At 38.5% G+C, this 16,380-nt stretch overlaps 2 protein-coding genes across 2 annotated transcripts; one reads left to right on the top strand and one right to left on the bottom strand.

Annotated features, from left to right (window-relative positions):
* Window positions 1–30: 30 nt before the first annotated feature.
* prdx1 (peroxiredoxin 1) lies at window positions 31–4,173 on the bottom strand. Its single transcript, XM_030773326.1, has 6 exons — window positions 4,066–4,173; window positions 2,894–3,010; window positions 2,485–2,638; window positions 2,251–2,373; window positions 1,635–1,765; window positions 31–635 (listed from the first exon to the last, which is right to left on the bottom strand). Exons 2-6 carry the CDS (start codon window positions 2,997–2,999, stop codon window positions 550–552), a joined length of 600 nt encoding a protein of 199 aa, XP_030629186.1. The 5' UTR covers window positions 3,000–3,010; window positions 4,066–4,173; the 3' UTR covers window positions 31–549.
* Window positions 4,174–10,194: 6,021 nt separating this feature from the next.
* LOC115811059 (cytochrome P450 2J6) lies at window positions 10,195–16,222 on the top strand. The gene is made up of 9 exons (XM_030773083.1): window positions 10,195–10,557; window positions 10,900–11,062; window positions 11,478–11,627; window positions 12,070–12,230; window positions 13,104–13,280; window positions 14,099–14,240; window positions 14,899–15,086; window positions 15,419–15,560; window positions 15,941–16,222. The coding sequence occupies exons 1-9, from the start codon at window positions 10,366–10,368 to the stop codon at window positions 16,114–16,116; spliced, it is 1,491 nt and encodes a 496-aa protein (XP_030628943.1). The 5' UTR covers window positions 10,195–10,365; the 3' UTR covers window positions 16,117–16,222.
* Window positions 16,223–16,380: the final 158 nt, after the last annotated feature.

The raw sequence follows: 16,380 nt of genomic DNA, 5'->3' as shown, positions 1-16,380 counted from the left end.
GAAAAGTTCAACAAATCAAGGCCGTTTATGTTTTTGTAACAAACCTTTTTATTTCAACTGAGAATAAATACTCTTAGTACTGAACTGTCAATTGTTGGAGAACTGATAAAACAGTATGGAAGAGGTTGGGATGTGGGAAAGGTATCTTCAATGTGTTAGTCTGAAATTTTTTCAGTTTTCAAAACAGGACTACTTTTCAGTTTGCACTTGGTCAAAATCTTAATATCCCACTGACAGGTTCAACAGGATGATGAGTCTAATGTTTATCAATGTACATCAATGGCAGTAGGATGCGTTTGTTTAACCCAGTGATAGGCCTGTACTAAATAAAGATCACAGACAAAGGCCATTACATCACATGTTGGTCTAATATCCTTCCAATCCCATCCTAGCCCTCACACTAACATTATATTACACTTAGCTGTATACCTACATGGTTGTTCTAGCTTTACACAAAACAGCACTTCATTTAACCACTACCCTACAAACAGTGCCAGCATGGAGACTCCTACAGCTAGACTCTTACTCCTAACTCACAGTTTTGTTTGTTTAGTGTTGTTTGGAGAAGAAGTCTTTGCTCTTCTGAACGTCGGGCTTGATTGTGTCTTTTCCTGGCTTCCATCCAGCTGGGCAGACTGAGAAAAAAAGAGGGTGTAATGAATGTTTCATCTCAATTATGACCCACTTTTTTATCTTTACTGCAGTATTCACCTATTGTGCACAAACCATTCATATGTTTGACCCAGTAAAGTTATCTGTGTCATTATACTAGTAGAGGTAGTGCAAATAAAAGAGAAATACAAAGAAATGCCATAGGCCTATTTCGTTAGACTAGTTCAGCTGTCATTTGAGCTTCTCATTCTGTCTAAATTCTAACCTAATCTGACTGGTCACACTGCCCTTTCATAAGTAGATATGTGTGTATATATTTAAGTATTTATTTTGTACAGGGTTTAAGTATGTTCATTCTGCTTTATTCTCAAGTCAGACTGAAGTACTATATAAATTGTAATCTAATTAAACTGTAAATAATTTCTGTTCATTACAGCTGAATTTCACATAAATTCATGAAAATCTCTCCCTTTGGACCAATCACAGTTTTGTGTCATAACCAATAAGATTTTGATGTTGTTACAAGATAATTATACTCTCTAAGAAGTCTTGTTGTGGATGACAAGCACTGACAAGGAATATGAAAAACAGGTTCTTGTATAGCAACCATACCATTCTTTGTTTGTAAATGATATTGTTTTAAATAAACAAATGGCCCAGACACTTCATCGTTACCTAAATTTGATAACGTGAATAACGTCATCATTCTTTAACTGGTTTGAGATTTTTTTGTTTTGTTTTTAGAGCATATTAAGAGCCAGACCACTTAGACTTATTCTAGGTATAAAAAACATTTCAAAGGAATCTTAATTTTCAAAAACACTGATTAAATAATTAACTTGTAACTTGTTTTAACTTTTAATTAATGTGTTCACAAAGAAATTATTTTATTGCCAGCACTAGTTAATGTCTTTTAGAATAAAACACCTACACACAGATTACTGGATTATATAAACCTTTGGAAGAGGAGAGGAGTGAGGGAGAGATTTACAGGTCTCGTAAGATGGACGAGCGTACTGTACCTTCTCCGTGTTTGTCGGTGAACTGAAAGGCCTGCACCAGACGCAGGGTCTCGTCAATGGAGCGCCCGACCGGCAGGTCGTTTATGGTTATCTGCCTCAGTGTGCCTTTGTCATCAATGATGAAGAGACCTCTGTAGGAATACAAATTGAAGTGCAGTGGTTAGGAAACTTGTGAATACAAGAAGGTGCAAAGGCTCTTTCAGATGCCTCTTACTGCAATCTGACATCAAGGCTTGGAACTGGCCTCATGATCAAACTGTTCTACTTACATAGTTCGGATGACTCACAACAACAAGCCACCCATTCACTACAACATTCGCTGGGCTTGTATTGGTCACCATTCACTATTAGCTTTGTAAATAATATGCTTCAAAATAATACACAAATAATATTTTGAAGAATACATCTTTTGTAAAGAAAAGGAAGTACAATACTAAGTACAAAGAGACTGATTCCCCAAACCTTTAGCCTGAACATTTTAAGCATGTGCAAAACCAGTAACACAGTCTGTGTTTGGTCACAGTATTTGTAATGAACTGACAATATGTTATGTAATTGTTATCACATGCCACAGGACTTTTTTTTTTTTTAAGCTTCCAGGCAGTGATTCTCCTACCTGAACGCAATGCCCTCATCTTCCTTCAGCACTCCATAGTCTTTTGCAATAGAGCGAAGAGTGTCAGCCACCAGTGGGATCTTCATATGTCCCAGACCCCCCTGCTTCCGAGGGGTGTTTATCCTGAAACATAAACACACGTTTCCAAGTGCTCCACAAATGAGAATGAAAGACTAGAAGCTGTTATTAAGGACCTTGAAAGCGAGACGGGTCATTCAGATCGTAATCGCTCACCAGGCGAGATGGCAGAAATGGGAATCGACAGAGGCGCCGATGACCTCACAGTTGATCTTTCTGAACTCTTCTGCAGCATCACTGAAGGCAATAATCTCGGTGGGGCACACGAAAGTAAAGTCCAGTGGGTAAAAGAAGAACACGACATACTTCCCTATACGCAGTGCAAATACAGAAGAGCGAGGTCAATGCGAAAATACACAATAATTTGGCATCTCGTGTAAATTAAAGTCAACATTCATAATCAGCTAGAACATGTCAGATACGAGATAACTGCAGTTAGGGATTTCGTATGGAAAATGAAAACTTGTCATTACACAAATGGGAATTAAATTACATTAAATTAAAAATTGTACAAAAGTTTAAAACGCCAGAGGCAGATGAAATACAACAAAACGAACAATCTTACCTCTGTAGCTGGACAACTTGATGTCCTTGAACTGACCATCGGGCATCACAGCTTTGGCTGTGAAGTCAGGTGCAGGCTTCCCAATTTGTGCTTTCCCGGCAGACATCTTTAGCGTGACTGCGAAAGAATGACGGACTGTTTCATCGATTCGTCAAATATTAGAATGTTTAATGGAAAGTAAAATGTAACTACTTTAGACTATATTAACAGATTCTCATGGTTAACTACGTCAATAAGTCATTTCTATAAGGTACAGTAAAAATGAGAACACATTTAGAACAGTGACTTCAAAAAAGTAAATTAGAAAAAAAAATCCTCATAATCATGAAGATGACAGAACAGAATTGTACGAACTATGTTCGTTGTTAACTACACATCCGGGTGACTCAAAAGGCATAAATACACTAAGTGACAGGCCGTTGGTTTAAAAGTTGCAATATTCTAATATTCCTTGCAACTTAGGAAACACTCGTTGAGATAAAACAGGGCACCTGTTTCTCGGTCTTGCGTCTACGCCTGACTGATCAAAGGCGAAAACATAAATGAAGCATGAATGAAAACTGTCTGTTTTCTAAATTTGTCCTACTTCCTTAATTGCCTTTCTATGTTGGGTCTTTGTACATTTTTGTCCAATGTCACGCGTCCCCGCGGTTCTTTCTGCTCAGCAGGTGTCCCTCACTACGGGATACTGCAAGTGAAAACTTAATAGATGTGCAGGAGCAACTGGAACTAGCTGTGTTAGCAAAACACCAAATCTACTGATATCGCTCCGGTAGCCTATCATAAATTCTTTCCTTAGATTTGAGACGCAGCATATTTTGTAGACGCCGAAGTTGTAGGTTATCCAGCATACCACCTAGACGTTGTATTTCACGGAGCTAAGCGTTTCTTCTATAATTTACGAATCAAATACTCATTTGCTTAAAGTGTCTTTTTAATTTCTACCTTAATACAATTATTTCAGTTTTCCTGAACAATGAAAATGTGAAATTTTGTTTTCACAAAGAAAACACTGTAGCACTATCGAGGTCTCAAATAGTTATCAGGAGTTATCGGGTGTACTTGTTTTGAAAGAAAAAATACGCAGACATCATTCGAACGTTCAGAAAAGTGAAACGTATCTGCAACTAGTCTTCAGTAATGAAACAATCTATGTGCAAAAGCGGACATACCCGTAGTTGTCCCTCCGTGCCTGGCTCAAGTGGGAGTGAGTAAAGGCGCCCTTGGTTTGCTTGGGTTTATATAGAATCCTTCAATTCTCGCGATACTAAATAGACGGACAGCCCTAAACAGACTCAACTGCAGAGCTAACGACCACAGCTCGATGACAGCCCCCACTGTCTTATGAACTTTTCGGAGAGTGAAGTCCAATTGTAGGATGACTTTGCACATTTTTTCGTCATCTCCTTGTCTTTCGTGGAGAAATTTCCGAAGGACCAAAAGCCGGAAGTTTCGATGAGAATACTCACATGTGGTACCGTCACGGTATGATACATACAACACACAAGAAAAGCAAAACTTCAATTGTGCGTAAAAATATGGGATGTTTTATAATAAAATGCTTCGTACGGTATTCATGCCTTCTAAATGGTAATACACAATCCAGTTGTCACTACTTTGGTGGTACATACTCCGAACACACGAGTTGGTACATACACTGAGGACAATATCCAGAAATGCAATTGGAAGTAACATTCCCCAATATTGGGAGGTTTTTTTGCAGGATTAATTAAAACCAAGCCACATTTCTGCAATGTAACTGAACAAGTCACACTTAGATGTTGGCATGCAATGTTTTAAAATATCGTGAAAATGTAATAGTGAATGTGGGGGAAAAAATAAAAAGGAAAACAATTTTAGTTCGCCTTGCCTCTCATGCACTGTTCCACAATGCCCATTAAGTTATTCCTGAATGTGTGACATCAGTCATGAAGAAAAAGTGTATTTTCACTGATCAATCACATTCCTAAGTTTCAGTTAATAAACCATGGCAGGGGTCTTGGTGTCATGAGGTTCCCATCATGTGACTCAGCCCGCTGTGATTCGGGAGGCGAGACCTTTCGTCCAGCTCTCGTAATTCCAGCTGTTCGTCCGCTTCAAAATGTTTTCTCCGCTTGTACAAACATACAAGTAATCTCCAAACATGCCTTTGTTTCCTGTATTGTTTCGAGTAACAAAACTATACGGCTAAACATCATTATGTAACAGTGTTTCTGTTATAAATGAGAATTACCTAGAGTAGTATGAAGTTCATCTCATAGGATGTCAGTAAATGTCTGGAAAAACTTGTATTTACGCTAAGTTACTGCTATTCCGCAAAATGTCGATTTCAGACTGGAAACACTGGAAATTTTGCCTGACTGTGCTGTTCTGCTACATTAGATACAATAGACATTCAAGTTGTAAAAGTTTGTTTATTATCAGGGGTCATGAGTAATATCTATCTATCTATCTGTCTATCTATCTATCTATCTATCTATCTATCTATCTATCTATCTATCTATATGTTATGCACTATATCTATTGTGACAGTGGCGTAATAGTAGTGTCATGTCATCTAAAGAGTATAAAACAGACCATTGTGCTCAACTGTAAAAACTCATTTTCTGGCAATGTGACTTGCTTTATTTGCTGGAAATAGTACTTATTTCCTGGTGTGGATATCATTGCATACCAAGGGACATGAATCATTGTGGCAGCAATGTTGCCTAACTCAGAAATGAGCCTTTAGTTTTCTTATATTTCCCTCTAATCCTTCATCTGCTCTTTCTCTCTCACCTCCCTTGCCCCCCCTCTGTTCCTCTCTCTCCCTCTGATACACACCACACACACACACACTCACACACACACACACATCTTAGACAAACATTAAAGCGACATTCCCTGTCTTTCTCTCCAAATGCAGGGCCAGACCAGTCCCTCTGTCCTAGGACTCCAGAAGACAGAGGATGTCATTTGCACACCCCTTGTTCTCCCTTGCTCACCCCACCTTCCCTCCCCCCTCCCCCGTGTCCGCTGTCTCTCCATCTTGTTGCCATGGACACAACATGAAGGGTCTGATAAGAGGGGACATGGACACAAAGACCTCATATTAAAGCACAGCTGTAGATTTCAGATCAAATAACACAAGAGCTGCTTTCAACACATGACACAGGCATAATTAAAAACAGGCACTCCCTTTACCTCCCACTCTCTCTCTCTCTCTACAGCATCTCAGTAATCAGGGATTGAAAGAACACGGTCTAGGCCTTTATGCTGTGTCTCCAATGTTTGAATGGTCATTTCTCTCAGAGAAAAAAGCCTCTGTCACCATGTGAATATGTCTAAACGTGTGTAATACGTTTCTGAAACATAAAAGGAACTGTTTGTGGAGCTCTCAGCTTCAAATCATATCTTCAGTCCGCTGCAGTGATGCTACTTTGTTATATTACGTACGGAGGCATGTGTGTTTGTGTTTGTCATCAGAATAACATGACACCATCCAGTTTACTGAGAGACAGCTTTCCTCTCAAGGTTAAGTCTTGCCTTGTGTCTGATGGCTTTGACTGAGGTTTTGTGGCGGCTGTTGACAAATAAATGCATACATTGGAAAAAAAAGAACAGACAGATTTGGCTCAAAAATGCAGTGGTAGAACAGTGGTACCTGCCATGGGTGAGCTTTTTTTTTTTTTTAACAGTTTGCGTGTGTAATTTGTTTGGAGTTTGTGTGTCTCAGTGTCATGTGCTGAGGTTCAGAGCCATCTGTTAACACAATTATTGACAGTCCATCAGCTATCATTTATATTCTTCTTTTTACTCAGAACTGCTTCATGCATTTGTTGAAATATTTCTTAATTTACATCAAGACAATAGTTGGATCTTTGTCCTTAACCAGTAGTGCAAAACGTATTGAATTACCACACTGCTATAAAGGATTTTTAACAGTAAACTTCATCACTAGTTAATACATTATGTTTTCATGTGTACCGCGTATGTTTTCACCAGGAAGAAAAAAACCTAATCCACCTGATAAATTTATTGCACAAAGACGGAAAACTAGAGTTCAAGGTTGTTCATTAGAACAGTGGTTGAGACGTGCAACGCAGTCAGGAGATGGTGAGTCTCTATGTGACAAATGTGTTGTCATGTTCAGACTTGTCTACAGGGTGATCCACCTGTGTGAAAAGAGAGCTGTTAGAGACTGACGCTGACATGCAGATGAGAAAAGCACAAGTCCCCTCACAGCAGGTCTTGACAGCATGGTCTCTGCAGACAGGCACAAACAAGGACAACTAAACCTCTTCGCTTCGTTTCAGGAGGACCCCCCTCCGATCTGGCCGTTGATTGAGGCTGTTGTCTATTTTGTGCCAATTCTTGATGTGTCTCTCTGGACTCCGTATGAGTTAATGGTTCAGATGAGAGGACTTGATGAATGGGACCATCAGTGAGATCTTTAGGATTTTGCTGATTTCAGAGAATAGTTTATCAGATAAAGTGTCCTCTCCACATCTCCACAGAGTCCAATCACAACATTCAGACATTGTTTTTTAAGCAAATTAAACCATGTATCGATAATTGAGTGAACTGGAATTCTGTGATTAAAATCAACTCCAAACCCCGAAACACTCAGTCTTCCTTGAACCATTCCTCACCTCATTCCCATGGCAAACCATTAATGCTTTTTTTTTTTTTAAGCATTACTGACTTATGATCTATGGTCATTGTCACTGTATTTATTGCCAGAGAATTATTAAACATTGACACCTGCAAAAGAAAGAACATTGGACATGAAAGATGTTCACGCCCATATGTTACTTAAGCATATAACCCCTAAGGAAGGAGGAAGTGTTGCATTTTGTCATACAGAACTCAGGACTCTATTCAGTAAGCCCATTTGTGTCCTTTTGCGCTGCAAGTCTTAAGCAAACATGTATTTTATGGAGGAAAGCTTGAGTGATTACAGTTACCCCAGCTTGAGTAGTATGTTTCATTTAATGAGAGAGATGGGAACAGAAGGTGAGGTTGAGTCTAAGATTAACCCTGCTGGTGTAGCACTGGTTCCTATACCCTTTTATGCAGCAGACCACAAGATGGCAGGTATCCAGGTGTCCAGGAAGGAAGATGAATCGAAGGATGATGTTTGTGTTGAGTTTTACCCACTTTACTTAAACTAAAGTCAACCTCAAATATAAGACAAACAAGTTTTTACTTACTTTAATAAAGGATCAGTGCAGTATTGTTCACCAAACCGCTAACGTGGCTAATGTTTATGGCTTAAACCGCTTGATCAAACATCATAAATCAAACTTACACCCTGCTGAGTGGGAAGTTGTAAATCTATGAGTAAAAAAGATGAGTGTTGCACTAAAGCGTGTCCAGGAATCATTATGTGGTGTAAGCTACATGTAAAAGGGCCAGACATAGGGAAATGTCAGTGTTGGTTCATGTTGGAGTTGTCACTATTTTCCATTTATAGGAAGTGTCTGAAAACCTCAGAGCAGCAGCACCAAACCAACAGAAACTGCAACACTAACTGTCAAATAATGAGGAAGCATCATTTCAACAAGTCGATGGATAAAACTTGACAAGACATTGAACACATGTAGCCAAGCACCAAATGTTTCTAGACATCTGGTTGCCCCTTTGTTTGATCAGCGTAACCTCATTTTATGCACAAAGGGTAATAACAGTGAACTTTGGAGCTAAGTTGAAAGAGTTCGTCTGCCCACGGAGTGTGGTGTGTGAAGACTATTGTTGCTGCACTTTGTATTGGTAATGTTTTACTAATGTGTAAGGTTCCATAGTAAATCTTATTTGGCTACATGCTTATAAACAGGTGCTGAGGTGAGGATTCCTGATCTATATACAGAGGCATTGCCCAGGCAAGCCGCCTAGTGGAGAGTTTTTTTGAGGCCATGTCTACACACACACACACACACACACACACACACACACACACACACACAGGCTTCAGTGTTTCCCAACCCTGTTCAAATTTGGAAGCTAACAACACTTCATATTTTAGATCTCTCTCTGCTTTCACACACTGGACTCAGCTCACCACCTCATTATCAAACCCTTGATTAGCTGAGGCAGGTGTGTGAGTGCAGGGAGAGAGTGGGTCTCCAGTTATGGAGCTGTGGGTCTCCAAAAGCAGAACTGAGAAACACTGCGTTGCATAACCTTATCTCGACAGAGACCCATCTTATCCTACAGTCAATCTGAAGTATATACTTTTGGGCCTGTCATTAATGATGGTATAGTGTGATTGCCAGTTCAACAGATGATAATAGTAAAGTTCAGTTGACTGTTGCTTTCATAACTAACATTGAGATGCGAGGTCATTACAGGGTAATGAGTTTATGTGCACAGTCAGGTAGATAACAAAAAGCTGAAGGTCAAAGGAGATAGTAGCATTGCTTTGTTCTGGTTCTGGTTTTAGATTAATGTTATCCAGCTAGCCCACTACGTGGTATATCCCCCTTCATTGTTATTTTTGTTGTCTTTTTTCCTTTGTATTCAAGGCATGGCACTGATTTTAAACTTGTGCCCATAAGATCTAATTAAAACAGCGAAATGCCTATGAAATTTTGAATGATGAAATCTTGTCAGATGTTGATGACAAATTGGTGCTCTAAAACATGTAGTCGTAGCAACCGGAATCTCAGGACAGCGTCTAGTTCAAATTCATCACAGAGCTCTCTGGTTCCCTCTCCTGGTGAAAATGAGTAAAAACAGTGTTAAAACTCAGCTCATAAATTAAAAACACACCCCCGTCTGGTTTGTGTTTATGAACATCAAACTTTATGGAAAAAAATCTGACAGCTCAGTTAAATTTCTTTATAGCCACATAAAAATAAATGCTTAATCTGAACATGTCAAACAATATACTTCTGATTACACTCTACATATTCCAGAACAGCGCATAGAACTACCGAGTGATGAATGCTGTAAACTTCTCTAGGAGACAAGAACAACTTTGCAACCAAGACAAGGAATTTTCCAAAGACAATGAACATGGGATCCTGTAAAGTAGTGACAATAATATGCTTATGTTGTTGTCGGGATTATCATAATACGTGAGACAGCCTTTAAAGAATATTATAATAAAGTTACGGCACCTGTGTGAAAGTTAATATTGAAAATTGAGTATGAATATTGAAAACATCCTCCTCCGAAAGAATCACGTCTTGCTCATCTATGTTTACATGCTTCTTAGGTCCAATGAACAGTTAGAAATGGGATTAAGTCCCTTGCACAAAACCCCACCCCGATGAACTTTGTCGTAGTGTTGACTGTGTGAGAGTTGAGTCTCTCAGTTCTCTATGAATCCACAACTTTCAAGAAGTTTCTGGATCTGTAGAATTATTGTTGGCAGAGAAGTGATGACAACATAGACTGAACAAGAAGCAAAAATCTGAAAACAGAGACTTTTTAACGTACTTTTTTATTATTATTTTGCAGCGTATTTGGAAGACGCACGTTTCCTGATCATGTTGTTCAAAAGTTTATTGGACTGGCTGGACATGAAGTGGTTTCTGTTATTCCTCTGTGTGTTTTTGTTGATTTGGGACTATGTCAAGACCAAAACAACCCCCAACTTTCCACCGGGCCCAAGGGCATTTCCTTTCGTGGGGAACGTATTCTATTTAGATCCCCTTTCACCCCACAAATATCTGACTAAGGTAAGAAAACTATTTTGATCAGAAGTCAATAGCGTAAAGCTCTCACGTATCAAGTTTCCTTTTTTTTTGAAAGACAACAAAATGAGAGATAGTAATCATGTGTTAACAACGATATTGTTGAATATAGTTTGAAGTTAATGGGTGGAAGTTAAAATATGGGAAAATAAAAAAAGAAAGGGAAGAACAACATCTTGAATTATCCTTATAGCTCGGTGTATTCAGGGATAAGACTCCTGTGACTACGTTATCAGTTAACTGAGAATGAATTCTGTTACATAAAATACTAACTGCAGCTGTTATGTTCCTGTTCGACATGTTTTACGTGTTTCTTACACGCTGAAGATGGCTGAGGTGCATGGGGATGTGTACAGCGTGCGTCTTGGTCAACAGGTGTTTGTGATGGTGACAGGCTTCAAGATGGCGAGAGAAGCGCTGATGGGTCAAGCAGATAACTTTGTCAGCAGATCTCCAAGCGCAATAAGTGACCGCGTATACGCAGGAAAAGGAAAGTTTCTCTGTTTTAAGTGTGATTATTGTAGGTCGATCACAGTAGAGAGCGTGTTTCAAGCTATGGTGAAAAGTGTGTGTGTGTGTGTGTGTGAGAGAGAGAGAGAGAGAGAGAGAGAGAGAGCATTACAGTTTTAATCTGTTTCATGGTGGAATGTATCCAACATAAATATAGTGATTATGTGTGTGATTAGGGGAGGGGATGGGAAATTACAATGCATTTCTGTTGAGGAATGGAAGAGGCTTGGTCAGATTTTAAATCCTGTCTTATTGACGGCGTATTCAGTGTATTGGAGCTAATCTGATGACCATAGATCATTGCCCTCTGTCACCAGGCCCTTTACAACATTGCCAAAGTGGTAAAACTTCACCTTAACTGACTTTGACAGTGATTGTTCTGAAATGAATTTTAGGCTTGTTCTTGAGCAATGGCCTTCTATGGAAGAAACAGAGGCGCTTTGCTCTGGCTACCTTGCGGGGTCTGGGGGTTGGGAAGGGCTCTCTAGAACGGGCCATCCAAGAGGAAAGCAAAATCATTCAAGATGAAGTGAGCCATGAAAAAGGTAAAATCAACACCTTTAGACCAGTATCAAATTACAGAGCCTAAGCAGATTGATTGATTGATTGACTGATTGATTGATCTGACTTCTGCTGTGCCTTATTATTTGATAGAATCTGATGAAATCTAATATCTATATAAGACATATGTAATATGGATATTGTTTGTTTGTATATGCATTTTTTATTAGTGCATGTGATGTATACAATCTATAAACATGGATTACAGAGAACTAGATCCTATGTTAAAGAAACTTGCTCTTTAAGTGCAATCAGCACTAGAAAAACATTGCACATGCATATTTCAATTTTCAATAATCCATGATGGACAAACTCTCTGCTAATACTAATGTGTGTTTTTGGATGTGATACCAAAGAAATAGTATGACATCCAAACACATTTGAGGTGTGAGTTTGTGGGAAATTTGGTCTATCCCCCCTTTTCAGGTGAACCTTTCAACCCCAAACAAATGTTTCATAATGGGGTGGCAAACATCATATGTGCCATGGTGTTTGGACACCGGTTTGAATACACCGACCAGCGCTTCCAGAGGATACTACACGTGGTGTCAGAAACTATGTACCTGCAAAGCACAATATGGGCAATGGTTAGTTCTTGATTTTTCTGTCGAACTGACTAGCATTTTATTAAGTTTTAATATGTTTCATCTGACATATCATTAATGTAATCTGTACAAACATAGATCAGCAATCAGTTAGGAAAAGATTTCTTTTTAATTCATTAACAGTGAAGAAAAGTGAATTAGCGTTCATGCGGCATTATAGGTTTTCTCTCGCAACTGCCAAAATGTTAAGACTTTTACAAACAAAAAACGATGCACAAAACAATCCTTTGGTACTTGCAGTTTCACTAATGTTGCTTATTTACTTACTTGCGATCAATCCTTGGGAAAAGACGCTATTTGTCCACTCCGTGCTCATTTGCAGTGATTACTCAAGGTCCTGGAGCTAGACATTTACTAGATTCTAACAATCCAGTTTTCACACTATGGTTTGTGCACTGAAAATGTAAACATGTATACGCTCAAACTACCAACAAAATTACATTAAACCTGAAAAAAATGTATGGTGTAAAGACAGAACATACAAGTGGATTAAATGAATCTTGAAGGAAACAAAACTTGATCATGTTTTATTCTGTGCTCTGTTCTCACCTAGAGAGTACTTTTTTTGCCTCCTCCAGCGACTCAGCTGGTATATTGATTTGATTGTCTCTATACGCGATGGTAAAGAGCCATGATGATAAATAAAGACAGCCAATAAGATTGCTCCACCTAGATGCAATCTCCAGTCAAGGCTGACTTCCCCTTCACTTTTGTCTTTTGAACCTGTGATTGTGCCGTGGATTGCTGAGAGATGCCTTTTTTCTCTTTCTTTCTTTCTTTTTTTTTTTACTTTGAGGACTTTTGCCTAGTAAACATCTATGTGCTTCATATGTATTGTGCTCTTCCATATTTCAGCTGTATGAGATCTTTCCCAGCCTAATGAAGATTCTCCCAGGCAAACACAATGGCATTTTCCATGGTTTTGAAGAGGTGTCAGGCTACATCCGAGAAGAGCTAGAGAAACACAAAAAGGACAGAGATCCCGCCGCTCCACGAGACTACATCGATACTTTCCTCGACGAGATGGAAACCGTAAACAGCATTCGGTGTTTTTTTTCCCCATAGTTTCTGCTCCTCACAAAGCGATAGGAATCCCTGAATTGGATCCCATTCACATCACTGATATGAGGAAGCAAGAAGAACAGATAGTATCCCTGTTTTGTGTTAATGATATTCCATTTGTTCTAAACAAGTGACACACAATGTTCACTTAAAACAGTGTTAAGTCAGTCTGTTTTATTAATCAGAAAATGGTGACCAGTGAAAGAAAGTCATGAAAATTCAGGCTGCAAGGAGCATAGTGACTTTTTAATCAGACATCTGTTTTTATGACAAGTAAATCAGTGTCATGACAGACAGACTGTGTACAAGATCTGACCTAAGAAGTCTTATATGCTAGCTTTTATAATTCAGACACATAAAGATGTGTACATGTGGTAAAAAGGGAATTTGCATCACTGTAATTTAAAACAGTTGGTAGTACATTATTTGCTGAGGTAAAAGATGACCACTTTAATTCCTTCTGGAGGTAGCACTAAAGGAGGACTTATATTATTGGAATTGTTTATTATGTTTATATGATCCCATAATCTTAGTCACTAAAATTACAGTAAATAACAAACACACAGTTCAAACAAAAAAAGCATTTATTGTCATTCTGTTCCTACCAAAGGCCATTTTTGTTGTTGTCTTCTATGTCATGTCTTATGCATCCAGAACTCTGACAGAGGATAGCAGAGAGAGAGAGAGAGGAGAAAGAGACAAAACAAATGTATAAAGCATAAAAGTGCACTTCAAAGGATTATGATCTCACAACCAAGCTTCAATTCATTTTAACTGTGTTTTCTCAGACTACTGAACCACCCGAGGCTGGGTTCAGTGAAGCGAACTTGGTATTGTGTATTGTGGACCTGCTGATAGCTGGCACAGAAACCACGTACACCACCCTGCTGTGGGCAGTACTCTTTATGATCAAGTTCCCCGACGTTCAAAGTGAGTGAACAGTACAAAAACGTAAGATCAGAGACTTACTTTACCAAGCCCAGAGTGAGTTTAAAACCACTAAGATGGCAAATGATGGCTTTAAATTGTTTGAAATGCAAGAATCATTGGCCATGCTGAGAGTTTGTCCATGTCTCTATGGTGTGAATTTGTGGAAAAGAAGTTAGGAAGTTTCCAAATGGAATAAGAAACATAAGATCATTCTCAAGAAATCAGGCTTGAAATCATGAAGTGAAATCTTCACAGATGTGCCTAAAGAATGGTATTCAAGCCCCATGTCCCACCAAGTAACCATTAGGACAACCCAGTTTTATTTGACTTTGCAAAAAACAAACAGACAAAAACACAAGATCAATTCAATTTTATGTATTTGAGGGTTACAGTAATGTTACGTGGTGTGCGTACCAGCAAAACTTTATGTTATGATCTCTTCTTTACTTTGCGCTTGCAATTTTTAATGTTAATGAATATGTTATTATTGATTATTATACACTAATTAACAAAAACAACAACAGCTTGCTCCAGATTTTAGTCTTGTGTTTCTCTTAATCTAATTTTGGAACAGAGAAGTTATAGTTATAGAGAAGTCATATATTAATTCCAGCATCATGAATGGACTCATTTGTGTCTTTAACTTTTCCACATTTAGAGAGGGTTCAAGAGGAGATTGATGCAGTCGTGGGTAAGTCTCGTCTCCCATCGATGGCAGACAGATCCAGTTTGCCCTACACAGATGCAGTGATCCATGAAAGTCAAAGAATGGGCAACATCTTACCTCTGGGAGTACCTTACATGACAGTTAGAGACACCACATTAGGAGGGTATTTTATTCCAAAGGTACCATCAAAAATTCTTCAATAACATGTCTCTGCAGTAGGTCTTAATGCTCTTGGAAAACATTCTTGTTGTCTATAATAGTATTTGCATAATAACACCCACATGTGGAACTGATCCTAATTCAAACTTATTCATTCAGTTTAAGTAGTTGCACGAGCATAAACCATCTTTGCATTCCAACCATTCTAACTTGGTGAAAACAAACATACAAATCAAATTATTATAATGACTAAAACACTGGATTCATTAGATTAAAACATTGCTCTCATTTCATGTTGCAGATTTGTCTTATCTGCCTGTGTTTCTGGGTTGTTTTTTTTTTTTTTTTTTAGGGCTCAAATGTGCTTTTTAACTTGAACTCAGTGCTGCTTGACGAAAATGAATGGAAAACCCCAAACAGCTTTGATCCTGAAAACTTCCTGGATGCTGATGGCAAGTTTGTGAGGAAAGCTGCCTTCCTGGCATTTTCAGCAGGTATTATGGCTAAGATGGACTTGGCCATAGATTTAAAAAAGCCTGTTTAAAGGCAGCCAATCAGAAATGATGGAATCTTGTATATATCAGACTTCCAGATGGAAATTACAATATAATTTCTGGAGATACCTAAATACAAATACTCAGTCTTTTTTCTGTTTAAGGTATTATCTATTATTTTCTTATTTGTAACTGTATCGTATCCTGGACTACATGAGATTTCATGGGCAAAATGACCTGTAGGCCTAGCTCTTGCATATTATATTCTGGCTCATGACAATCCTAGCAGTTTTGAAATTTACGAGTGCATTCTTCGAAACATACAGAGAGGAAGATTAAGTGGGAGTGTTATCACTGTGTTTTTGTTTCTTTGAATGAAGGGAAAAGGGTCTGCTTGGGAGAACCATTAGCCCGGATGGAACTCTTCCTGTTTTTCACCTCCCTCCTCCAGAAATTTACTTTCTCTGTCCCAGAGGGCGAAGATCCAAGTTTGGAGCCTGCAGGCGGAGGAATAGTTGCACCGCAGCCCTATAAAATCTGCGCCCACACGCGCTGAATCTGCAGCTGACTATTTATACAGATATTCAGTTATTCAAATGTAATCAGTTTATCATTCAAACACTGTCTATTGGCAGTTGTTATTTTTAATAAACGAGAGTTAATACACATTTAAGGAAATATATTTTTTTTCTTTTTTGTTTTTCTTTTTTTCCCCCCAAGAATTCTTTGCAGTGCAGCGCTCGTCTTTTAGTCTTGTAAATGTATTATGTTAGTCTTGACATATCTAATGAAGGTCTCAAGAGGGCTCACACTAAATGTA

This window comes from Chanos chanos, chromosome 5 (genome assembly GCF_902362185.1).
Source record: "Chanos chanos chromosome 5, fChaCha1.1, whole genome shotgun sequence".
Classification (NCBI taxonomy): Eukaryota; Metazoa; Chordata; class Actinopteri; order Gonorynchiformes; family Chanidae; genus Chanos; species Chanos chanos.
The sequence above is the reverse complement of the archived record's forward strand: the minus strand, read 5'-3'. Positions and strand labels throughout refer to the sequence as shown.

Coding starts and splice junctions, on each gene's coding strand:
- prdx1 (XM_030773326.1), bottom strand. CDS start 2,999: ATGTCTGCCGGGAAAGCACAAATTGGGAAGCCTGCACCTGACTTCACA. Junction 2,639..2,893: donor CAAGTTGTCCAGCTACAGAG/GTAAGATTGTTC, acceptor CACTGCGTATAG/GGAAGTATGTCGTGTTCTTC. Junction 2,374..2,484: donor CATTTCTGCCATCTCGCCTG/GTGAGCGATTAC, acceptor TTTATGTTTCAG/GATAAACACCCCTCGGAAGC.
- LOC115811059 (XM_030773083.1), top strand. CDS start 10,366: ATGTTGTTCAAAAGTTTATTGGACTGGCTGGACATGAAGTGGTTTCTG. Junction 11,628..12,069: donor TGAAGTGAGCCATGAAAAAG/GTAAAATCAACA, acceptor CCCCCTTTTCAG/GTGAACCTTTCAACCCCAAA. Junction 12,231..13,103: donor AAAGCACAATATGGGCAATG/GTTAGTTCTTGA, acceptor TCCATATTTCAG/CTGTATGAGATCTTTCCCAG.